Below are 24966 nucleotides of genomic sequence, written 5' to 3' on the forward strand. Positions count from 1 at the left end.
CTTTTGCCTTATGGCAAGGTGCTCCATCATGCTGGAAAAGGCATTGGTCGTCAACAAACTGTTCTTGGATGGTTGGGAGAAGTTGCTCTCGGAGGATGTGTTAGTACCATTCTTTATTCATGGCTGTGTTCTTAGGCAAAATTGTGAGTGAGCCCACTCCATTGGCTGAGAAGCAACCCCACACATGAATGGTCTCAGGATGCTTTACCGTTGGCATGACACAGGACTGATGGTAGCGCTCACCTTGTCTTCTCCGGACAAGGTGTTTTCCGGATGCCCCAAACAATCGCAAAGGGGATTCATCAGAGAAAATGACTTTACCCCAGTCCTCAGCAGTCCAATCCCTGTACCTTTTGCAGAATATCAGTCTGTCCCTGATGTTATTCCTGGAGAGAAGTGGCTTCTTTGCTGCCCTTCTTGACACCAGGCCATCCTCCAAAAGTCTTCGCCTCACTGTGCGTGCAGATGCACTCACACCTGCCTGCTGCCATTCCTGAGCAAGCTCTGCACTGGTGGTGCCCCGATCCCGCAGCTGAATCAACTTTAGGAGACGGTCCTAGCGCTTGCAGATTTTCTTGGGCGCCCTGACGCCTTCTTCACAACAATTGAACCTCTCTCCTTGAAGTTCTTCATGATCCGAAAAATGGTTGATTTACTAGCAGCAATATCCTTGCCTGTGAAGCCCTTTTTGTGCAAAGCAATGATGACGGCACGTGTTTCCTTGCAGGTAACCATGGTTAACAGAGGAAGAACAATGATTTCATGCACCACCCTCCTTTTAAAGCTTCCAGTCTGTTATTCTAACTCAATCAGCATGACAGAGTGATCTCCAGCCTTGTCCTCGTCAACACTCTCACCTGTGTTAACGAGAAAATCACTGACATGATGGCAGCTGGTCCTTTTGTGGCAGGGCTGAAATGTAGTGGAAATGTTTTTTGGGATTAAGTTCATTTTCATGGCAAAGAGGGACTTTGCAATTAATTGCAATTCATCTGATCACTCTTCATGACATTCTGGAGTATATGCAAATTGCCATCATCAAAACTGAGGCAGCAGACTTTGTGAAAATTAGTATTTGTGTCATTCTCAAAACTTTTGACCACGACTGTACACCAAAACATACCTAGCCTCCACAGGATCCAAAAAGAGGGCACAAAATGGTTAATTAATACAGAAACAGTCACTGTCACTTGAATACATACAGTGCCTTGCAAAAGTATTCATCCCCCTTGGCGTTTTTCCTATTTTGTTGCATTACAACCTGTAATTTAAATTGATTTTTATTTGGATTTCATGTAATGGACATACACAAAATAGTCCAAATTGGTGAAGTGAAATGAAAAAAATGTTTCAAAAAATAAATAATGGAAAAGTGGTGCGTGCATATGTATTCACCCCCTTTGCTATGAAGCCCCTAAATAAGATCTGGTGCAACCAATTACCTTCAGAAGTCACATAATTAGTTAAAGTTCACCTGTGTGCAATCTAAGTGTCACATGATCTCAGTATATATACATCTGTTCTGAATGGCCCCAGAGTCTGCAACACCACCAAGCAAGCGGCACCATGAAGACCAAGCAGCTCTCCAAACAGGTCAGGGACAAAGTTGTGGAGAAGTACAGATCAGGGTTGGGTTATAAAAAAATATCAGAAACTTTGAACATCCCACAGAGCACCATTAAATCCATTATTAAAAAATAGAAAGAATATGGCACCACAACAAACCTGCCAAGAGAGGGCCGCCCACCAAAACTCACAGACCAGGCAAGGAGGGCATTAATCAGAGAGGCAACAAAGAGACCAAAGATAACCCTGAAGGAGCTGCAAAGCTCCACAGCGGAGATTGGAGTATCTGTCCATAGGACCACTTTAAGCCGTACACTCCACAGAGCTGGGCTTTATGGAAGAGTGGCCAGAAAAAAGCCATTGCTTAAAGAAAAACATAAGCAAACACGTTTGGTGTTCGCCAAAAGGCATGTGGGAGACTCCCCAAACATATGGAAGAAGGTACTCTGGTCAGATAAGACTAAAATTGAGATTTTTGTCTGTCAAGGAAACGCTATGTCTGGCGCAAACCCAACACCTCTCATCACCGCGAGAACACCATCCCCACAGTGAAGCATGGTGGTGGCAGCATCATGCTGTGGGGATGTTTTTCATCGGCAGGGACTGGGAAACTGGTCAGAATTGAAGGAATGATGGATGGCGCTAAATACAGGAACATTCTTGAGGGAAACCCGTTTCAGTCTTCCATTGATTTGAGATTGGGACGGAGGTTCACCTTCCAGCAGGACAATGACCCTAAGCATACTGCTAAAGCAACACTCAAGTGGTTTAAGGGGAAACATTTAAATGTCTTGGAATGGCCTAGTCAAAGCCCAGACCTCAATCCAATTGAGAATCTGTGGTATGACTTAGAAAGATTGCTGTACACCAGCGGAACCCATCCAACTTCAAGGAGCTGGAGCAGTTTTGCCATGAAGAATGGGAAAATTCCCTGTGGCTAGATGTGCCAAGCTTATAGAGACATACCCCAAGAGACTTGCAGCTGTAATTGCTGCAAAAGGTGTCTCTACAAAGTATTGAATAGTGATGCACGCTCAAGTTTTTTTTTCACAATAAAAAAATATTTTGCATCTTCAAAGTGGTAGGCATGTTGTGTAAATCAAATGATACAACCCCCCCCAAAAAAAATCACTTTTAATTCCAGGTTGTAAGGCAACAAAATAGGAAAAATGCCAAGGGGCGGTGAATACTTTCGCAAGCCACTGTATGTACAGAGAATCGACAAGCATTGTTGACATTGATAACTTTATTGATGAAAGTTCTCATCTTCTATCTGAAGAGAAGTGTGATGTTTCTAGCTTGTCACCTGTTCAAAGCATTGGGTAATGGATCCCCCCATATCATAGTTGTCAGTTAGACATACTTTATTTAAAAAGGCAGCAAATCAGTGTTTTTTTTCCTAGCGATAGAAACTATAAAAAGGAAACATTTTGTTATGAAATCTGGGTCTAATAGTAAACATATGATATCTATACCTTAAGATGGCAAGTAAGAAAAGTTATCAGAGTAAAAGGAGAAGTAGATTGACTGTCGGTAAAAGGTTGAGTAGTAGTGATATACATTTCATCATTTCTTTTAAAAACTAAAAACGTACAGAAAGAAAATCGTTCACTAACATTTTGAACAAATGTTATGCAAAATCAAAACATTATTAAAAGGTACATGCTTTCCAGTCCTACAACTCTCAATAGAAGAAGCACATGGTTGGTAGTGACGACTCAGAGCATTAGTTTGTCCATTATTTTGTGCTGCTACTCAGAATATTCTTCTGCAGGTTTTACTTCCATCTTCTGCTTGTAGCCTCAGTTTCTCTTTCAACATAATTCTGCTGCTCTGGGTTCAAAATCCCTTCCGCAGCCAGATAGTGGAAACAGTTCAGCCTTTGATGACCTGCTTTTGCTCATTAAACATAGCAAAACAATTATAAAGTTACGGCAAAAAATAAATGTGTAAAATAATCTCCCAGCCTGGCAGGCCACCATTAGGACACTGAAGAGATGGGGTTGAGAGTCTGGTCTGGGGGTACAACCATTAGGACACCGAAGAGATGGGGTTGAGAGTCTGGTCTGGGGGGGGGGGGGGGGCAACCATTAGGACACCGAAGAGATGGGGTTGAGAGTCTGGTCTGGGGGGGGGGGGGGCAACCATTAGGACACTGAAGAGATGGGGTTGAGAGTCTGGTCTGAGGGGTGGGGAGACCATTAGGACACCGAAGAGATGGGGTTGAGAGTCTGGTCTGGGTGGGGGTGGAGGACCATTAGGACACTGAAGAGATGGGGTTGAGAGTCTGGTCTGGGTGGGGGTGGAGGACCATTAGGACACTGAAGAGATGGGGTTGAGAGTCTGGTCTGGGTGGGGGGGGGGGGCAGCCATTAGGACACTGAAGAGATGGGGTTGAGAGGAGAGCCCATCTGTGTCAGCACTTTATCCAGCCACTGCAGAGGGCCGTGAAGGTGCACTTCTATCCAACAGGGGGTGCTGGTGACATCTTGTCGGTGATACTCAGCTCCCCAGCCCTGTGGAGAGGGAGAAAGAGAGAGATAAAGCTGGGTCATATTCACCAAAAGGAAGTACATGGTCAGAAAAGGAGTGAAAAAAGCAAACTTGTCCAATAAGAAATGTTTGTTTTCCATTGCGCAATGTTTTGCTACAGTGTGGCCTAATGTTACTCTCAACATTGCAGATTTGCTCTTTCAATGAAATTAAGTTAATTTTAAAAAACGGTTATTTCCACAATTCTTTTTTTTTTAAATCAATGACCAAGATCATAAAGCAGTGAATCGTACATAGTACTGAAACTAATAGAAATGTAACTGTATATCACCTTTACAAAGCTCATGCGGATGGTGCACATCTTGGTGAGTTCGTAGACAGCCTCAAAGCCGTGGTTAACAGACTGGGCCAGTAGCTGAGCAAATTCCTGGTTGTTAAAGATCTTCAGACTGCAGCCACTAGGGATCTTACACACCGTGGTGGGGTGGAAACCGTGGTGGTAGTTACAGTTACGACTCTGAACGAAGATACTGGTGTCGCTCAGACACTCTGCATAGACCTCACCTCCTACATAGTACAGGTGGACCCCTGGCGGAGGGGGGGAAGTGAGAGGGGAGAGAAAGAGGGAGAGATACAACTCTGAACGAAGATGCTGGTGTCAGACACTCTGCATAGACCTCCAACATAGTACAGGTGGACCCCTGGCGGAGGGGGAGGGGAAAAAAAGCTCAAACGCTTGTGTTTCTAGCTCCAACAGAGCAGTAAAACCTAGGAATAAAAATTAATTAACCATCTATAAATTAAAAAAAATACATGTTTCAATGGAACATCACGCATGTTTCAACTGAATATCACAAACGTTTTTCACCATTCCTTCCCCCCCCCACTTTCTCTGAACCTCATCTCCATTTTCAAGACCTCATCAACTAATCTAGTCATCTCTATGTGTTGCCCTGCTCACCTTTACTGACGTGGGAGGCACATTTGTGTTTATGCTCACCTTTGCCGATGTGGCGGCGTGTGTTCTCTATGGTTGAGTTGCGGTTGACGTTGGACAGCAACCCCAGGCAGAAGCGGTTCTTGTTGTTGGAGGGGTCGGTGAAGCCGTCCACCAGGACGCTGGTAGAAGAGGCATGGTAGGCCTCACCCACTCTGTTGTTCAACTCATAGTACACAATACTGCACCAGTGGCTAGGTTCCTCATACTCCACTGGCTGCACATCTACAGGGAGAAGGTGGAGAGGAGAGAGGGATGAGAGGAGGCTGTTCAACTCATAGTACACAATACTGCACCAGTGGCTAGGTTCCTCATACTCCACTGGCTGCAGGGGTCCTTCTGTATTCTAAAGGAAAAGGGATGCGTAATCTTGAAATGTACAATTTAATTTTATCAATTCATGAATGATGTTGTGCATTTGTAGTGCCCATGGTTCCCTTTCAGTCAGTCAACTTCCGTACAACAAACTACGGGGAGTTGCACTCTCGCGACAATCACGCTGTGACAAGGCCAATGAAATCCGCGCCTCGCTGGAAGTCCCGCCTTCCACAGGTGATAAGCGTGAGGCCCGTCTTCATTCCTTCAATCGTTCAGCTCTTCACCTTGAATGATTCACGCTTTTAAAAAACACACACACACTTACATTGCGCCAACTAAACTGTCCCTTAGTGGTAGCGTGCTAACACCCTGGACATTGTGTGCTGAAGTTTGTATGGTTCTCATAAGTTTCCTAATCACAAACAATTAGTTATTCTTAGAATTGCTTGGCCTGGCTATAGCAATAAAGTAAGATGGCTAACGCGACCGAAACGATGAAGGCTAATGTAGCAGGAGCTGTTTTCACCTGCATGTAGATTATTTGTATGAAGTTCGTGAAAATATTATATTCTCATTCTAAAGGGAATGAGTTACAAGATGTTACGTCGCTATTCAAGGCTCTTATGCCCTCGCATGGTATAAGCAAGCTGGTATTGGTCTGATGTCAAGTTCACCGTTGCCACCATATTTGAGTTACCTTTCACTTATGATTATGGCAAAGATGGTACGCTTCTTTTTGTGATATAACATGTCATAATTCTCATACAAGTCTAGTCTAACTGTCTAAAGTGCTTATTTAATGTGTGTATATATATATATATTTATGTAACTGTGTGAAGATCAGACTATCTCAGTATCTTGATGTATTTTGTATCGTGATGCTAGCCAGCTACCTGGCGCTAAACAAACGTTCTGAATGTTTACTCTGCTAGCTAATGAGGCATGAAATGCCTAACGTCACCACGAGCGGCCAAGACATACATTTACATTTACGTCATTTAGCAGACGCTCTTATCCAGAGCGACTTACAAATTGGTGCATTCACCTTTTTTTTTTTGGGGGGGGGGGGGGGGGGTAGAAGGATTACTTTATCCTATCCCAGGTATTCCTTAAAGAGATGGGGTTTCAAGTTGTGACTATTATATTTTCATGTACAGGAGCTGGAGGAATGCAAATACATAACCGTCTGATTCTAACTTGAACACCTACATTGTGTGCTTTATTGCCAGACTACAATAAACAGGGCACTTGCCAGAACCCGATGATCCTGTATGTGCGTATCAGTCCTGCAAAGCAGCGACAGCCAAGAATCGAGGGGTTACACTAATAAGCTGGGTTCGCAACCATGCCCGTTTGTTGTCTTGTATTTCTCGGCGCATGCTCAGGCTGCCCTCGCCCCAATCAGTTAGTGTGCGAGACTAGGGGACGGCTGGCACCGTTACCCTACTAGTCGGCAGGTAGCTTAGTGGGTAAGAGCGTTGTGCCAGTAACCAAAAGGTCGCTGGTTCTAATCCCCGAGCCGACTAGGTGAAACATTTGTCGATGTGCCCTTGAGCAAGGCACTTAACCCTAATTGCTCCTGTAAGTCGCTCTGGATAAGAGCGTCTGCTAAATGACGTAAATGTAGTCCGCGGCGCAGGTTCTCTTGACAATCGTGTAAGCATTCTTTAGGGGGCTTGGTGTTCCCGATAGTGACTTCCTCTCCCGGGTGCCCGTACCTCAGCTGAGTGTAAGATGAGGGACGCCGAGATGGTTTGGGTGGTTGGTCTGGTCGAATGCCCCTTGCCACCTGTGTCTGCCTTGGTTAAGCACCGCTTGCCTCTCTTCCCAGAAGGGTCCAGGTCCCACCTTCAGGTCCCGGTCCAACGTAGACTTTAGAGATCAAGCTAGCTAACAAGCGCTGCATAGCGTGCTAGCCAGGTTAGCCAACTTGCCGAGGCGAGCTAGCTATTCCGGCTCCCAAATGATGAAAATGCTAGGGTAGCTCGCTTGTTTAGTATATGCTAATTGCTTGGTTATTCTAAAAATGGACAGTGCTGCGGTCAAAGAGGATAGCTAACCTAGCTTAGACCAGAAGCCTTATCATGGCTAACGTCAGCTAGCATGCATCATTTTCGGCAAATGCAGCTTACTAGCTATCCCCCGGGCGTTATGGTAATCATCTCAGACCTGTCTCTAAACCTATTGCGTGCTATTGGACTTGGTTTTGGAGGCATTGTGTGCGGCCCCCTTCGAGCCTCTGAAGTTCCTCTCATGCAAAACCTCCCTGCTTATGGCTTTGGCCTCAGATAAACGCGTTGGGGACCTCCATGCGCTATCCGTACAGCCTTCTTGTACTCAGTTGGCCCCGGGCGACTAAGGTGACGCTGCGTTCACAAGCGGCCTTCGCCCCGAAAGTCATGGCTATGTCCTACAGGTCCTTAGCTTTGAGTCATTTCCCTTTTCACCTCCTCCTTTTGCTTCTTTAGATCAACAGAGGTTACATGACCTATGTCCGGTGTCAGTTTTATGCACGTACATCGAATGGACCCAGGATTTCCGGTCACGTGACCAGCTTTTTTGTCTGTTTTGCTAATCCAGTTTGCGACAGGGCGCTCTCTAAGCAGACCCTGGATTGTGAAGGCTATCTCCCTGGCATATAGCAGCAATATAATATAATAATATAATATGCCATTTAGCAGACGCTTTTATCCAAAGCGACTTACAGTCATGCGTGCATACATTTTTACGTATGGGTGGTCCCGGGGATCGAACCCACTACCCTGGCGTTACAAGCGCCATGCTTTACCAATTGAGCTACAGAGGACCAACAAGGGTTACCTAGTGGTGTACGCGCCGACTCCACCAGGGGTCTGGCAGCGTCTTGGGCGTTGTTTAAAGGGTTGACTATAGGAGATATTTGTGCTGTGGTGAGTTGGGCATCACCACACACTTTCGAGGTTTTATTGCTTGGGTGTCACTGCTCCCAGTATAGCCCACTGTGTGTTTACTGCTGGGACAGGGGGAAAGTCACTAGGCAATAATCCCTGGTAAATAAAGTTGAAAGTCAGACTCCTCACCCCCACTAGGCATGTTCCTGGGCCCGCTGCTGTTGGTCTCCATGGACCCCTCCTGTCCCATCTGCTCGTCAGGGGGCATGTAGGCCGGGGGTGGGGTGTCAGCTGGAGAGGGAAGAACACAATGGACGGATAGTTAGAGGAGACCAGCTGCTGCTGATGACAAATGGCTGTCCACAAACTCACAGCGGACAGACACATACACACACACACACACACACACACACACACACACACAGTCACACACAGCCACTCCGACAACTCCCAAGAGGAGTTGAAACCCATCCACCACCACAGGATCTTTCTCTACCCGGAAACAGGTGCAAGGTTTTCACACACACACATCCATCACATGGTACACTCGTCTATGGATCTATGGACAGTCCCATTAGTGCTGTATTACAGAACCACTTATGGGAGGACAGAAATGGAGATGTGGGTGGGGACTAATTGGTAATGGTTTTTAAGAAGACTGGTCTTCCTACAGACCAAACATTTACAGGTTACCACCGTGCTTAAGAGGGTGGCCAGATTTCTCTGGATAATAACACGGCTGCCCAAACTGACAATTCAAATCAAACAACTCCGCTTTCCTCCTGTTACACCACATAGAAGTGATAACACTAGCACTGTAGTGATTCAATCCTGGGGGCAATTCACCACATAGAAGTGATAGCACTAGCAGTGTAGTGATTCAATCCTGGGGGCAATTCAGCACATAGAAGTGATAACACTAGCGGTGTAGTGATTCAACCCTGGGGGCAATTCACCACATAGAAGTGATAACACTAGCGGTGTAGTGATCCATCCTGGGGGCAATTCACCACAGAAGTGATAACACTAGCACTGTAGTGATTCAACCCTGGGGGCAATTCAGCACATAGAAGTGATAACACTAGCGGTGTAGTGATTCAACCCTGGGGGCAATTCACCACATAGAAGTGATAACACTAGCGGTGTAGTGAATCAAACCTGGGGGCAATTCACCACATAGAAGTGATAACACTAGCGGTGTAGTGATTCAATCCTGGGGGCAATTCACCACATAGAAGTGATAACACTAGCACTGTAGTGATTCAATCCTGGGGGCAATTCAGCACAATTCAAAAAAGACAAAAGGCTATTTTCCCTGCTGCCATTATGCCTGACTGACTACAGCAGCCCATGAATCTGTTGTGGATCTGTTGTGGATCTGTTGTGGATCTGTTGTGAATCTGTTGTGGATCTGTGCATCAGCAAACCTCACTGGCTGGGGATATATCCACCAGAATAGGAGCCGGAGGCCAGGCCAGGCCTATGCTGTATCCAGCGATGGGCACACTGGCTGGGGATATATTCACCAGAATAGGAGCCGGAGGCCAGGCCAGGCCTATGCTGTATCCAGCGATGGGCACACTGGCTGGGGATATATTCACCAGAATAGGAGCCGGAGGCCAGGCCAGGCCTATGCTGTATCCAGCGATGGGCACACTGGCTGGGGATATATTCACCAGAATAGGAGCCGGAGGCCAGGCCAGGCCTATGCTGTACCCAGCGATGGGCACACTGGCTGGGGATCTATCCACCAGAATAGGAGCCGGAGGCCAGGCCAGGCCTATGCTGTACCCAGCGATTGGCACACTGGCTGGGGATATATTCACCAGAATAGGAGCCGGTGGCCAGGCCAGGCCTATGCTGTACCCAGCGATGGGCACACTGGCTGGGGATCTATCCACCAGAATAGGAGCCGGTGGCCAGGCCAGGCCTATGCTGTACCCAGCGATGGGCACACTGGCTGGGGATCTATTCACCAGAATAGGAGCCGGTGGCCAGGCCAGGCCTATGCTGTACCCAGCGATGGGCACACTGGCTGGGGATCTATTCACTAGAATAGGAGCCGGTGGCCAGGCCAGGCCTATGCTGTACCCAGCGATGGGCACACTGGCTGGGGATATATCCACCAGAATAGGAGCCGGAGGCCAGGCCAGGCCTATGCTGTACCCAGCGATGGGCACACTGGCTGGGGATCTATTCACCAGAATAGGAGCCGGTGGCCAGGCCAGGCCTATGCTGTACCCAGCGATGGGCACACTGGCTGGGGATCTATCCACCAGAATAGGAGCCGGTGGCCAGGCCAGGCCTATGCTGTACCCAGCGATGGGCACACTGGCTGGGGATCTATTCACCAGAATAGGAGCCGGTGGCCAGGCCAGGCCTATGCTGTACCCAGCGATGGGCACACTGGCTGGGGATATATTCACCAGAATAGGAGCCGGAGGCCAGGCCAGGCCTATGCTGTACCCAGCGATGGGCACACTGGCTGGGGATCTATTCACCAGAATAGGAGCCGGAGGCCAGGCCAGGCCTATGCTGTACCCAGCGATGGGCACACTGGCTGGGGATCTATTCACCAGAATAGGAGCTGGAGGCCAGGCCAGGCCTATGCTGTACCCAGCGATGGGCACACTGGCTGGGGATCTATTCACCAGAATAGGAGCCGGAGGCCAGGCCAGGCCTATGCTGTACCCAGCGATGGGCACACTGGCTGGGGATCTATTCACCAGAATAGGAGCTGGAGGCCAGGCCAGGCCTATGCTGTACCCAGCGATGGGCACCACTGACTGACACTCACCAGTCACCCTGATGCAGGGCTTTGGTACACTCTTTAGTTGCCATTTTGATTGTCCCCCCTGGCTGTCAGAAGACCCTGGTTTCTATCATGGACCATCATCACATATAGTTAGAAATCAAACCAACTTGTCCTCCACAGATTTCTAATCCCATTTTCTATCAGGAAAACACGTTTCTTTCTTTTAATGGCAATGTTACTTCCCTTTTACATTCTCACATAGAGACCAAAGGCAGTGTGTGACCAGGTGAAGTGTACATCATAGAGGCCAAAGGCAGTGTGTGACCAGGTGAAGTGTACATCAGAGACCAAAGGCAGTGTGTGACCAGGTGAAGTGTACATCATAGAGGCCAAAGGCAGTGTGTGACCAGGTGAAGTGTACAAGTGTGAAAACCCAGTGTGAATATATATGTAATAGGCTAACAGTATATGATATTGTAATAGCAGCCATGGTAACTGACTACCAATAAACACATAGGTGCATGATATATGATAGGAGTGTATACTGACATCTACCTGGAAGCTGGAAGGGGCTGGAGGGTCCGGAGCTGGCAGGAGAGTTGGGGTAGGTGCCCACCCCTCCGCTGGAAGCTGGGGAGGGGGGGTAGGGGGAGTTGGGGGAGATGGGGAAGGAGGTACCACTGCCCCCACTGTGCTGCTGGAAGGACTCTGGGAAGGTGGCGTTCAGGGGCATGTGGGGCTCGTTGTGAGTCATGTTCCTAAACTGGACCAGGAGGCTGTGTTGTGGGTTGAACTCACTGTGGCGAGGCACCAACACCGGAGGGAGAACTGGTGGAGAAGAGATTTTAAAATAAATATACATTGGATTTGAAGCGCCTTTAAAGAAACCTTGGGACACTATAGCATTTCATTTGAAACCAGTGAAAACATAGGTACTACACATGAATGAAGGAATCTTCTCTTCGCATGACCTCTGTTGTCATTAGTGGCTGTTGTGCATGTCCACTGCAAGGATCTCCTCTAGCCTTTACATTTTAACAAAAGTACTTTCAATACCATTGTTTTCCATTACATTCTAAAAACGTGCTATATGATGCAGATCCTATTGATCAGGTCATTTTTAAAGTCCTTGACCTGTGCTCTGCTCCACCCCCTCCTCCCTGACATGTGACTGCTAGCTTTGTATTAACCAAATCAAGGACAGATATCACGTCACTCAGACGAGACAACACATCTATCTCTAGGGTAGCAGACAGAATGCCCCATATTGCTCACCTTGAGACATATTTATTGGAAACGTTAATCTAAATAGTATGAATGGTCAAGGATGCAGTACTCTCCTTCACTTGGCTAAATGGTCAAGGATGCAGTACTCTCCTTCACTTGGCTAAATGGTCAAGGATGCAGTACTCTCCTTCACTTGGCTAAATGGTCAAGGATGCAGTACTCTCCCTCACTTGGCTAAATGGTTGAGGATGCAGTACTCTCCCTCACTTGGCTAAATGGTCAAGGATGCAGTACTCTCCTTCACTTGGCTAAATGGTCAAGGATGCAGTACTCTCCCTCACTTGGCTAAATGGTCAAGGATGCAGTACTCTCCTTCACTTGGCTAAATGGTCAAGGATGCAGTACTCTCCTTCACTTGGCTAAATGGTCAAGGATGCAGTACTCTCCTTCACTTGGCTAAATGGTCAAGGATGCAGTACTCTCCTTCACTTGGCTAAATGGTCAAGGATGCAGTACTCTCCTTCACTTGGCTAAATGGTCAAGGATGCAGTACTCTCCTTCACTTGGCTAAATGGTCAAGGATGCAGTACTCTCCTTCACTTGGCTAAATGGTCAAGGATGCAGTACTCTCCTTCACTTGGCTAAATGGTCAAGGATGCAGTACTCTCCTTCACTTGGCTAAATGGTCAAGGATGCAGTACTCTCCTTCACTTGGCTAAATGGTAACTTAAGTCAGATGAACTTTAGCCTTACTGTGTAATGTACACTTCTTGTAGAAGGACGTGTACAACAGCCACAAATACATCACTTAGAGGCTAGGTCTTGCAATGCATTAGATTGAGTCAATACTATAGTAGGAACGAACATGATTTAAATGCCTGTATGTACTAGCTACAAGCTAGCGATTACATACCTGGGCTCTCTACCCTCTTGTAGTGGTAGGGGTTAATGCAGACCTCCTTCTGTTTGGAGCCGAAGGGGTATTCACACATCTCCAGAGGCTTGAGCTCATGGTGAGACTGCAGGTCGGGCCAACGCCACACTCTGCAGTAGATAACGTGGGGGAGACCCTTCCTGTGGGACACCTGGAGACGACCGTCCAACGACCGAGGAATGGTCACACACTTACCTGGCAGATAGAGAGGGGTTAGGGAAGGTTAGGAACTATCTGGACCAAGTATGACAATGCTTTATATATATATATATAAATATAACTTAGTCATCTAGCAGACTCTATGATATTATGATCCAGAGAGACAGTCTATCTCTCACACACACCTGGCCCGGACCTGACCAAGTATGATGCCGCACACAGTACACAGTGCACTACAGACAGACAGGGTCACTCACTGGGCTGTCCTGGACTGCTGAGGGCTTTCTCCAGGTCCTCCATGGCTCCCTTCTTCTTCTTCAGTTTCTTGACCAGGGCGTCAACAGCCTTCTCAGCCCATTTCTCCTCCTCGTCCCCCTGCTTCCACCCCAGCAGACGCTTCACAGCTGGACTGGTGAAGGAGAACAGGCTGGACATGGAGGTCATGGTGCTGCTGTCGTCTCTGGTGAGAGGGAGAAATGTACCAGGAAGTTAAGGGATTGATGAGTCCTCTTCTTCTTGGATCGCGGTCAACAGGGAGGGAGAGAGTGTGTGTGTGTGTGGGGGGGGGGGGGGGGGGGGGTGGAGAGAGGAGGCTTAGCCTTGCACACCAAAGACAGGAAATAGAGGCAGGACGCAGGCAGGACACAGCTGCTGCTCAGGAAAGGAAAGCCTGCCGTGAGGTGGGATGTACCCTGGAGCTGGGTCACAACCAACCCCCACTGAGGGGAGTGCAGTTTGGGGAACAAGTTCAGCTGAACTCCCACCTCTCTGGGACCCTGAGGATTTACAAACGTAGCTAGTCAATAGGCAGATGTAAAGGAAAGGATCTATTCTCTCTCCTCTTCTCTGGTTTAGTCCATACCATATGATGAGGTGGCCAGAGCCTGGGTAAAGGTCTAGTGTGGAACCTGGGGAAAGAAGAAGAGAAGCTGTGTTAGAAATATTTTGCACAACAGAATCATCATGTTGGGTGACATATCTAGGGCCGGGACGATACCAGTATCACCATACTCCTTAGTATAGTGGCAAGGAAACAAAACACGAAGCGGATTTAACTTCTTTAGGAAAACAGCCCTAACGTTGGAAACAAACATTATGTTGTCATCTAGAGCAGTGGTTCCCAAACTGAGGGGTCCCGCCCCCCCCCCGCCCAAAAAAACGAACAAAATGTAAATTTTTAATGGGACTCAGTCTGGCTTTAAAATCTTACTGTTGAAAGTTGTAATAGTAGAATGCACAAGATGCGATTTAGAACTTAGTGCATCATCAGTATTCCTCGTCATGTTAGTCATTGCATACCTTAGAGAGCTATTTACAACTTATCAAAAATGTCCAGATCAACTAGGCCATGTCAGTCAAGGTTTTTTTTTTTTTTTTTGCCCATAGATGTCATTTTTTAGTCACTCAAATATCACATAAATACACATTAGATATGGCAAAATGTATTGAATTGCAAGAAAATGTGCTTTAAAACAACATTTTCTTTGCACCCCATGACAGAATGTGTAGAATTGCAGGAAATAAGCTTTAAACCTGCAAAATTCTCTCCACCAACAAGGAGGGGTGTGAACTGCGTGTCATGAACAGTGCTTGTGCCCATAGAAATAGACTGGAAAGCCCCCCCGAATGGGAACCCCTGATCTAGTGTCACATTTATTTATTTACCACGCTATATTTACCATGCTATAGCAGGCAATATTTCACATACAGCAGGTTTGCTGTAGAGTTTGCTTCGTGTTTTCATTTTTGCCATGGAAACAATATTGCGATACTGGTATCGTCATAGCCCTAGTGACATCTGTACGCAAAAGCCCCAATCTGGGAGATTTATGGACAGGATAGACAGATAGGCAGATGGACAAAAAGACAGACAAGATCTCTGGGTGGACAGGCAGACAGATCTCTGGGTGGACAGGCAGGCAGACAGATCTCTGGATGGACAGGCATGCAGACAGATCTCTGGATGGACAGGCATGCAGACAGATCTCTGGATGGACAGGCATGCAGACAGATCTCTGGGTGGACAGAGACAGACAGAAACACAGGCATGGCCGCACAGCTGTTGAAAACAGCCCTAGCAGAGAGGATGTGAGGCCACTGAAAGCTGCTTCCTCCCTCTCCCATCCTTTCCCATCATATCCCTCCCTTACAGCACACATCTGTCCAACAGTACCAGGCAGTTTACCGCTTCATCGTTACAATAGGGAAAAAGCACTAGTGGAGCCCTATATGCAATAAAATATACCCTACACTTCAGTCACCACAGGAAAACAATTATGCGCTTTGTATGTGTGATGATGAAGTGAGATGGCAGGGCATACAAGGAGAACAAAATGTAGCAGAGGCTAGGTAGGCTAATCACTGATTCTCTAAAGATGCATGTAGGCCTGTTGTTTCATCCATGAAGATATGGACAACTAGGCTATATGCTACGTAGATAAGCAAGCTCTCTGGACTAAATAATCTGCTGGTTTCTGTTGCTGTGAGGCTGTAATGCCATGTGAGCGATGACAGCAATACAATAACCTTAATGACAGGAAACGAGGTGCACAGATCCCAGAGTCCAGCGACTGATCACATCACACCTCAGTATTTTCCTGCCTGGCTGTCCTGTAGCAGGGTCAGGAGGCAACAACAAACAGTGTCTGGCTGAAGAGACAGTGACAGTCACCATGGGTACCAGGTTTTGAGAGTGCCTCAATTCAATAAACATTGGACAGAAAAACGGAATGTTGTTGAGATTACGTTTAGCGAAAAGTATAGCAACATATTGAGAAAATACTAAATCGTGTTGAAACTATTCTGACATGGCATGCTCTGGCTACAGGGTGAAAGTGAAGGGTTAGACAAAGGATGGTTCAGGTAACTAAGCAAGAGATGTCTCCCCATCCCCACCCAAAGTGATACTCAGGAGAATATTGCCAAATGGATGATCATTTATGACACCAGACACCCACACTATCCCCGAGGTCTGACATCATCATTAACGCAAGGATGATAAACTACTTGACCAATTATCACAACCATTATACCACTGAAGCTTGAAACCAACACAAAGACATGCCCCGATTCCCTACAAAACAACTTTGTAAACGTAGCTAGTTACACTGAACAATATGACAAAATAGCTAACGTTAACTTCCAAGGTACACAAGAACATCTCATGCCTAGCTAGCTAGCTAGCACGTTTAGGTAGCTAGTATTCCATTTGATGAAATACACACAGTTAGCTAGCTATGTGTCTTTTGTGTCAGAGATCTATAATTATGTATGTAGCTATGTGATTATGGCTATGAAGAGGATTGGAAAATATATCAACTCATCCAATTTCGCTTAAGTGAACTTAGCTAACGAAGCTTAGCCAAGTAGCTTCCGTTAACGCTAGCTAGCTAGTTCAACACGCTACAAGTTAATTAACTAGCTTAGCTAGCCAGTTGGTTATCAAGTTGAACCGAATTGATGGTACACTCAAAGTTCTTCGTGTAATTTTACATGGCTGACCTTAACGAGAACACGTCCTATTTTCACCACAAATCCCGTCTTTATCCCCATTCTAGCTAGCGACCTCTCTCTTCCCTATTCCAGAGATAACTTTTTTTTATCACTTCTCTAGCTAGCAGTTAACGTTAGCCGGCTAGCTACACCCCACCCCCTCTGGAAAAGTACCCAAGCCTAACTTTCCTGATTAAAACTTGGTAATTTTGTAGCCTACCCATGGAAACATGCTTATCTAGTAGATAAACTATAATTTCGTCGCATACCTTTGAATAATTGAGGCAGGCTGGTCGCTTCTTTATTCCTTTTCTCTATTTAAAGCAGTCCGACATGAAGCTGTTTTTTAATTTTCTACTTTTTTTCCCTCAATGCCTCTTTCCCCCAATCTCCCTACTCCCCTGTCCTGGCGTCAAGACTGGGAGGCGGAGCGCATATCCCTCCGCTAAATTACTCTCAATTCTTCTTCTTCTCCATCTTTTTACACTTTGTCACAGTCTTCTTCAAATGAGGGCTATTCCATGTTAACAGAGTGATGCTGAGACTCATATTTTTCACTTTAAGATGTATGTCAAAGAAAAACCAATGATTGCAACCATACAACTCTATGCACAGGGACTACTTTAAACAATTTCCACAGAATATTTTACAGAAACACAATTCCTTGAAGAACAGTGCAGATGCAAAGTTTGGTAACAGAATGAGTTTGTGTCATCATTCTGTTACCAAACTTTGCATCTGCAGTTCTAATAATAATAATAATTTATGACATTTGTAAAGTGCTTTTCATTATACAGAATCATCTCAAAGTGCATAAAATAAAAAACAAAAAACTAATAGAACAAATAATCAAATAAAAATGTGTTTTTGTAAAATATTCTGTGGTAATTATTAAAAGCAGTCCTTGCGCATAGAGTTTTATGGTTTGTTTAACTTTGCAATCAATGATCTTTGTTTGATATTTTAAAGGGAAAAATCTGAGTCTCAGCATCACTCTGTTCGGTGGAATTGCCCATCTGTTCTGTGGAATTGCCCATGAGCAGTTTGTGAAAATAAATATATTGTAAAGAAAAATTTTCATAATCGTACATCGTGGTCCGATGAAGCGGACGCTAAGCTACAGGACTGTTTCGCTAGCACAGACTGGAATATGTTCTGGGATTCATCTTATAACATTGAGGAGTATACCACATCATGACGATGACATCCCCACAGTGACCGTACGTACCCCAACCAGAAGCCCTGGATTACAGGCAACATCCGCACTGAGCTAAAGGCTAGAGCTGACGCTTTCAAGGAGCGGGATACTAATCCAGACGCTTATAAGAAACCCCGCAATGACCGCTGACGAGCCATCAAACAGGCAGAACGTCAATAGAATCCTACTACGCCGGCTCTGACGCTCCACGGATGTGGCAGGGCTTGCAAACTATCACAAATTACTAAGGGAAACCCTGCTGCGAGCTTCCCAGCGACGAAAGCCTACCAGACAAGCTAAATGCCTTCTATGCTTGCTTTGCGGCAAGCAACATTGAACCATGCATGAGAGCACCAGCTGTTCCGGACAACTGTGTGATCTTGCTCTCAGTAGCCAATGTGAGTAAGACCTTTAAACAGGTTAACATTTATAAGGCTGTGGGGCCAGATGGAATACCAGGACGCGTACTCTGAGCATACGCTGGCAAGTGTCTTCATTAATATTTTCAACCTATCCCTGACCCGGTCTGTAATACCAACTTGTTTCAAGCAGACCACCATAGTCCCTGTGCCCAAGAACGCCAATGTAACCTGCCTAAATGACTATCGCCCATAGCACTCACATCTATAGCCATGAAATGCTTTGAAAGGCTGGTCATGGCTCACATCAACACAATCATCCCAGACACCCTGGACCCATTCCAATTCGCATACCGCCCCAACAGATCCACAGATGACGTAATCTTTATTGCACTCCACACTGCCCTCACCCACCTGGACAAAGGAACACCATTCAACACCATAGTCCCCTCCAAGCTCAGGACCCTGGGACTGAACACCTCCCTTTGCAACTGGATCCTGGACTTCCTGACGGGCCCCCCCAGGCGGTGAGGGTAGGCAACAACACATACGCCACGCTGACCATCAACATGGGGGCCCCTCAGTGGTGTGTGCTTAGTCCCCTCCTGTACTCCCTGTTCACCCACGACTGCGTGGCCGCGCACGACTCCAACACCATCATCAAGTTTACTGACGACACAACGGTGGTTGGACTGATCACCGATGACAATGAGGCAGCCTATAGGGAGGAGGTCAGAAACCTGGCAGTGTGATGCCAGGACAACAACCTCTGCCTCAACGTCAACAAGACAAAGGAGCCTTTTCATGAACTACAGGAAACGGAGGGGCGAGCAAGCCCCCATCCACACCGACGGGGCTGTGGTGGAGCAGGTTGAAAGCTTCAAGATCCTCAGTGTCCACATCACTAAGGAATTCACTTGGTCCACACACACCCACACAGTTGTGAAGAGGGCATGACAGCGCCTCTTCCCCCTCAGGAGGCTGAAAAGATTTTGGCATGGGCCCTCAGATCCTCAAAAAGTTCTACAGCTGGACCATTAAGAGCATCTTGACTGGTTGCATCACCGCTTGGTACGGCAACTGCAAGACACCCGACCGCAAGGCGCTACAGAGGGTGGTGAGTACGGACCAGTACATCACTGGGGCCGATCTCCCTGCCATCCAGGACCTCTATACCAGGCGGTGTCAGAGGAAGGCCAAACTCCAGCCACCCAAACCACAGACTGTTCTCTCTTCTACCGCACGGCAAGCAGTACCAGTGCACCAAATCTGGAACCAAGAGGGCCCTTAACAGCTTCTACCCCCAAGCCGTAAGACTGCTAAACAAGACTGCTAAATAGCTAATCAAATGGCTACCCGGAGTACCTGCATTGACTCTTTTTTGCACTAACTCTCTTGCACTGACTCTACACACACACTGGACTCTACCCACACACTGACACATACTTACACTGACACCCCAACACACACACACACACACTACTTACGCCAACACACATGACACACACACACACACACACACACACTGACGCCACACTCACACTCTCATACTCACCACACACGCTGCTGCTACTGTCTATTATCTATCCTGTTGTCTAGTCACTTTACCCCTACCTACAGTATACTGCTGCTACTGTCTATTATCTATCCTGTTGTCTAGTCACTTTACCCCTACCTACAGTATACTGTTGCTACTGTCTATTATCTATCCTGTTGCCTAGTCACTTTACCCCTACCTACAGTATACTGCTGCTACTGTCTATTATCTATCCTGTTGCCTAGTCACTTTACCCCTACCTACAGTATACTGCTGCTACTGTCTATTATCTATCCTGTTGCCTAGTCACTTTACCCCTACCTACAGTATACTGCTGCTACTGTCTATTATCTATCCTGTTGCCTAGTCACTTTACCCCTACCTACAGTATACTGCTGCTACAGTCTATTTTTTTGTATCTTTTATTTTATTTCACCTTTATTTAACCAGGTTTAAGCCAGTTGAGAACAAGTTCTCATTTACAACTGCGACCTGGCCAAGATAAAGCAAAGCAGTGCGATAAAAACAACAACAACACAGAGTTACATATGGGGTAAAACAAAACATACAGTCAATAACACAATAGAAAATATATATACAGTGTGTGCAAATGTAGTAAGTTATGGAGGTAAGGCAATAAATAGGCCATAGTGCAAATTAATTACAATTTAGTATTAACACTGGAGTGATAGATGTGCAGAAGAAGATGTGCAAATAGAGATACTGGGGTGCAAATGAACAAAATAAATAACAATATGGGGATGAGGTAGTTGGGTGGGCTAATTACAGATGGGCTGTGTACAGGTGCAGTGATCGGTAAGCTGCTCTGACAACTGATGCTTAAAGTTAGTGAGGGAGATAAGAGTCTCCAGCTTCAGAGATTTTTGCAGTTCGTTCCAGTCATTAGCAGCAGAGAACTGGAAGGAATGGCGGCCAAAGGAGGTGTTGGCTTTGGGGATGACCAGTGAGATATACCTGCTGGAGCGCATACTACGGGTGGGTGTTGCTATGGTGACCAATGAGCTAAGATAAGGCGGGGATTTGCCTAGCAGTGATTTATAGATAACCTGGAGCCAGTGGGTTTGGCGACAAATATGTAGTGAGGACCAGCCAACGAGAGCGTACAGGTCACAATGGTGGGTAGTATATGGGGCTTTGGTGACAAAACGGATGGCACTGTGATAGACTACATCCAATTTGCTGAGTAGAGTGTTGGAAGCTATTTTGTAAATGACATCGCCGAAGTCAAGGATCGGTAGGATAGTCAGTTTTACGAGGGCATGTTTGGCAGCATGAGTGAAGGAGGCTTTGTTGCGAAATAGGAAGCCGATTCTAGATTTCACTTTGGATTGGAGATGCTTAATGTGAGTCTGGAAGGAGAGTTTACAGTCTAACCAGACACCTAGGTATTTTTAGTTGTCCACATATTCTAAGTCAGACCCGCCGAGAGTAGTGATTCTAGTCGGGCAAGCAGTGCAAGCAGTGTTCGATTGAAGAGCATGCATTTAGTTTTACTAGCGTTTAGGAGCAGTTGGAGGCTATGGAAGGAGTGTTGTATGGCATTGAAGCTCGTTTGGAGGTTTGTTAACACAGTGTCCAATGAAGGGCCAGATGTATACAAAATGGTGTCGTCTGCGTAGAGGTGGATCTGAGAGTCACCAGCAGCAAGAGCGACATCATTCATATACACAGAGAATAGTGTCGGCCCAAGAATTGAACCCTGAGGCACCCCCATAGGATTATCTATCCTGTTGCCTAGTCACTTTACCCCTAACTACAGTATACTGCTGCTACTGTCTATTATCTATCCTGTTGTCTAGTCACTTTACCCCTAACTACAGTATACTGCTGCTACTGTCTATTATCTATCCTGTTGTCTAGTCACTTTACCCCTACCTACAGTATACTGCTGCTACTGTCTATTATCTATCCTGTTGCCTAGTCACTTTACCCCTACCTACAGTATACTGCTGCTACTGTCTATTATCTATTCTGTTGCCTAGTCACTTTACCCCTACCTACAGTATACTGCTGCTACTGTCTATTATCTATCCTGTTGCCTAGTCACTTTACCCCTACCTACAGTATACTGCTGCTACTGTCTATTATCTATCCTGTTGCCTAGTCACTTTACCCCTACCTACAGTATACTGCTGCTACTGTCTATTATCTATCCTGTTGCCTAGTCACTTTACCCCTACCTACAGTATACTGCTGCTACTGTCTATTATCTATCCTGTTGCCTAGTCACTTTACCCCTACCTACAGTATACTGCTGCTACTGTCTATTATCTATCCTGTTGCCTAGTCACTTTACCCCTACCTACAGTATACTGCTGCTACTGTCTATTATCTATCCTGTTGTCTAGTCACTTTACCCCTACCTACAGTATTGTCTCCCGAGTGGCGCAGTGGTCTAAGGCACTGCATCGCAGTGCTAGCTGTGCCACTAGATATCCTGGTTCGAATCCAGGCTCTGTCGTAGCCGGCCGCGACCGGGAGACCCATGGGGCGGCGCACAATTGGCCCAGCGTCGTCCAGGGTAGGGGAGGGAATGGCCGGCAGGGATGTAGCTCAGTTGATAGAGCATGGCGTTTGCAATGCCAGGGTTGTGGGTTCGATTCCCTCGGGGGGCCAGTATAAAAAAATTAAATGTATTCACTAACTGTAAGTCGCTCTGGATAAGAGCGTCTGCTAAATGACTAAAATGTAAATGTATACTGCTGCTACTGTCTATTATCTATCCTGTTGTCTAGTCACTTTACCCCTACCTACAGTATACTGCTGCTACTGTCTATTATCTATCCTGTTGCCTAGTCACTTTACCCCTACCTACAGTATACTGCTGCTACTGTCTATTATCTATCCTGTTGCCTAGTCACTTTACCCCTACCTTATTGTACATACCAGTGGAGGCTGGCGGGAGGAGCTATAGGAGGACGGGCTCATTGTAATGGCTGGAATGGAATAAATGGAACGGTATCAAACATATGGAAACTGTTCCATTTATTCCATTCCAGCCATTACAATGAGCCCGTCCTCCTGTAGCTCCTCCCACCAGCCTCCACTGGTACATACGGTAGCTACCTCAATTACATCCTCCTGCACGTCGACTCGTTACTGGTGTTATTTTTTATTTTTTATTGTTATTCCCCGTGTCACTTTTTAAATGTTATTTTTTCTATTTTTATCTTTAACTCCACATTGTTGGAAAAGGACCTGTAAGTAAGCATTTCACTGTTACTCTACACTCGTGGTTCCCAACCTTTTTCGGTTAATGTACCACCAAGTAGATTTTGCTCTGCCCGGAGTACCCCTGAAGTACCCCCTCATGAGCATCTTACCAGTAGGCCTATGGTCTCATCAGTCTTCTCAAGTACCCCTTGTGGATAGGCCAAGTACCTGCCAGGGGTCCTAGTACCCCTGGTTGGGAAACACTGGTCTACACCTGTTTTTTAAGAAGCATGTGACAAATAACATTTGATTTGATTAAAATGAGGAAGCAATAGATTTTGATTCAAGAATAGGGCTAGCTAGAAGAAAGTGTGAATGCATCTCTTTTCATGTTTGACTATATATTTTATGCATACATGCAATAGGCTCCATTCACTGTAACAGTGTATAGTTTATCTAGGCTACATTGTAACAATGTTTCGAGCTTTGAATTCTAGGGTTGTGCTTCGGCTCTGGTACGTCACACAAGTTGGCTCCAGTCTGTCTGGGGTTCACTTCACCAGAGAGGACCGACCAAAGGAGAGTGTCCCGCAGTAATGTTGCTATCCCTACCAAATGAATTACCTACTTGTGTTCCCGCGACCAACACGTTTTTCCAACTGCTATCTTTTCACCTTAGAATGAAATTATGAAGTAATGTGTAGCCTAGTGAGAATCACGTGAAACCGCTTACACACCCCCACAACAAACTGCAACAAACGCCATTGAACAACCACCGACCAAAAAACAGAGTTGGCGTTGGAGAGGTGTTCGCTGCTCGTCTATGTTTGTTGGTTCGTGTTTTGTCTGATTCGACACGTACAATCTGCGTTTGTTCATCAGTGTTATTGTGGCGTTTGTTAAGACAGTGGCTATAGCAACTCCAAAAGATGCAACTGGAAGGGTCAGCCACTAGTGGGCAGTCTTCCTTCACACGTAGCAAGTTCTCTTCTTTTGATGAGACAGGCTGAAAGACAGTCAGACAGACAGACAGACAGGAAGGAGGAGACAGACTGACAGACAGACAGACAGAGAAATTCCCAACAATATATTAGACATTGGAATATTGAAGATAAGTTATAAAAAAACTAAGTATGTAGATGAATTGATGTTTTAATCAGATAATGGACAGTTCATGATACAGCTGTAACCTATGGGAGAACCATGTATCCACCGGTATCCTCAGAATGAAAAGCCTAGCAGTATGGTAATGCTGTCGGGGAGACAGGGGAACCCAACTCCTACAAAGGGCCTAGAAGTCAACAGGCAGAACAGAACTTCGAGGGAAGGCGCTCCTGGATCAGAACGTAACTACACAGCAATGTCAATAACAGATGGAAGGGACATGGTGATACTGTATTTCAAGGCCTGGGGTACAGAAAACCTATTGGTGGCTGTCTGTTTTGTGGTTTTCACTCCCCTCCTTTATCATTCCTTAATGTTCACTCATTTTTTAAGGTTTGAAATAGGCCTACAGTTTACTCTATGTTCTCATTTATTTACTTAGCCTGTAGGCTATTTTTTTAGCCTATAAGTACCATACTGTGTGAGCCACCCATACACAGATACTCTCCCTTTGATGAAAGGAAACTGTAGATCTTTATTGACAGCTCTCTCACATTAACGCAAGAGACACAATACCCATTTGATCTGTTTCCCAAATTCCCGGCCGCGTCTTGGGTGTTCTCCTCTTGGCATAAGTGGGCCATTGTAGGTCAAGCCTGGCCAAGACTGGCCAAGTTAATAGGGTGTATCAGGGGGGCAACAGATGGACCACAGGTCAACCATGGTACAGGGTCTGGAGGCCTTCCGTTCTGGGGAGAAACATCTGCCTCTATCAATACAGAG

At 46.1% G+C, this 24966-nt stretch overlaps 1 protein-coding gene across 10 annotated transcripts; it reads right to left on the reverse strand.

Moving 5' to 3' along the window:
- Window positions 1-2800: 2800 nt before the first annotated feature.
- LOC311105105 (mothers against decapentaplegic homolog 5) lies at window positions 2801-17236 on the reverse strand. Of its 10 annotated transcripts, none has more exons than XM_084147123.1 (10): window positions 17081-17170; window positions 14182-14227; window positions 13928-14095; window positions 13577-13779; window positions 13140-13355; window positions 11549-11827; window positions 8434-8535; window positions 5060-5281; window positions 4391-4647; window positions 2801-4082 (listed from the first exon to the last, which is right to left on the reverse strand). In XM_084147123.1, exons 4-10 carry the CDS (start codon window positions 13761-13763, stop codon window positions 3939-3941), a joined length of 1407 nt encoding a protein of 468 aa, XP_084003249.1. In that variant the 5' UTR covers window positions 13764-13779; window positions 13928-14095; window positions 14182-14227; window positions 17081-17170; the 3' UTR covers window positions 2801-3938. The 10 variants fall into 10 exon arrangements, with proteins under 10 accessions (XP_084003249.1, XP_084003250.1, XP_084003245.1 ...); XM_084147124.1 differs by lacking the exon at window positions 17081-17170 and adding an exon at window positions 15192-15769; XM_084147119.1 differs by having other exon boundaries at window positions 13928-15334; window positions 17081-17236.
- Window positions 17237-24966: the final 7730 nt, after the last annotated feature.

The sequence above is a fragment of the Coregonus lavaretus genome (genome assembly GCF_964263955.1).
Source record: "Coregonus lavaretus genome assembly, chromosome: 29".
Lineage (NCBI taxonomy): Eukaryota > Metazoa > Chordata > Actinopteri > Salmoniformes > Salmonidae > Coregonus > Coregonus lavaretus.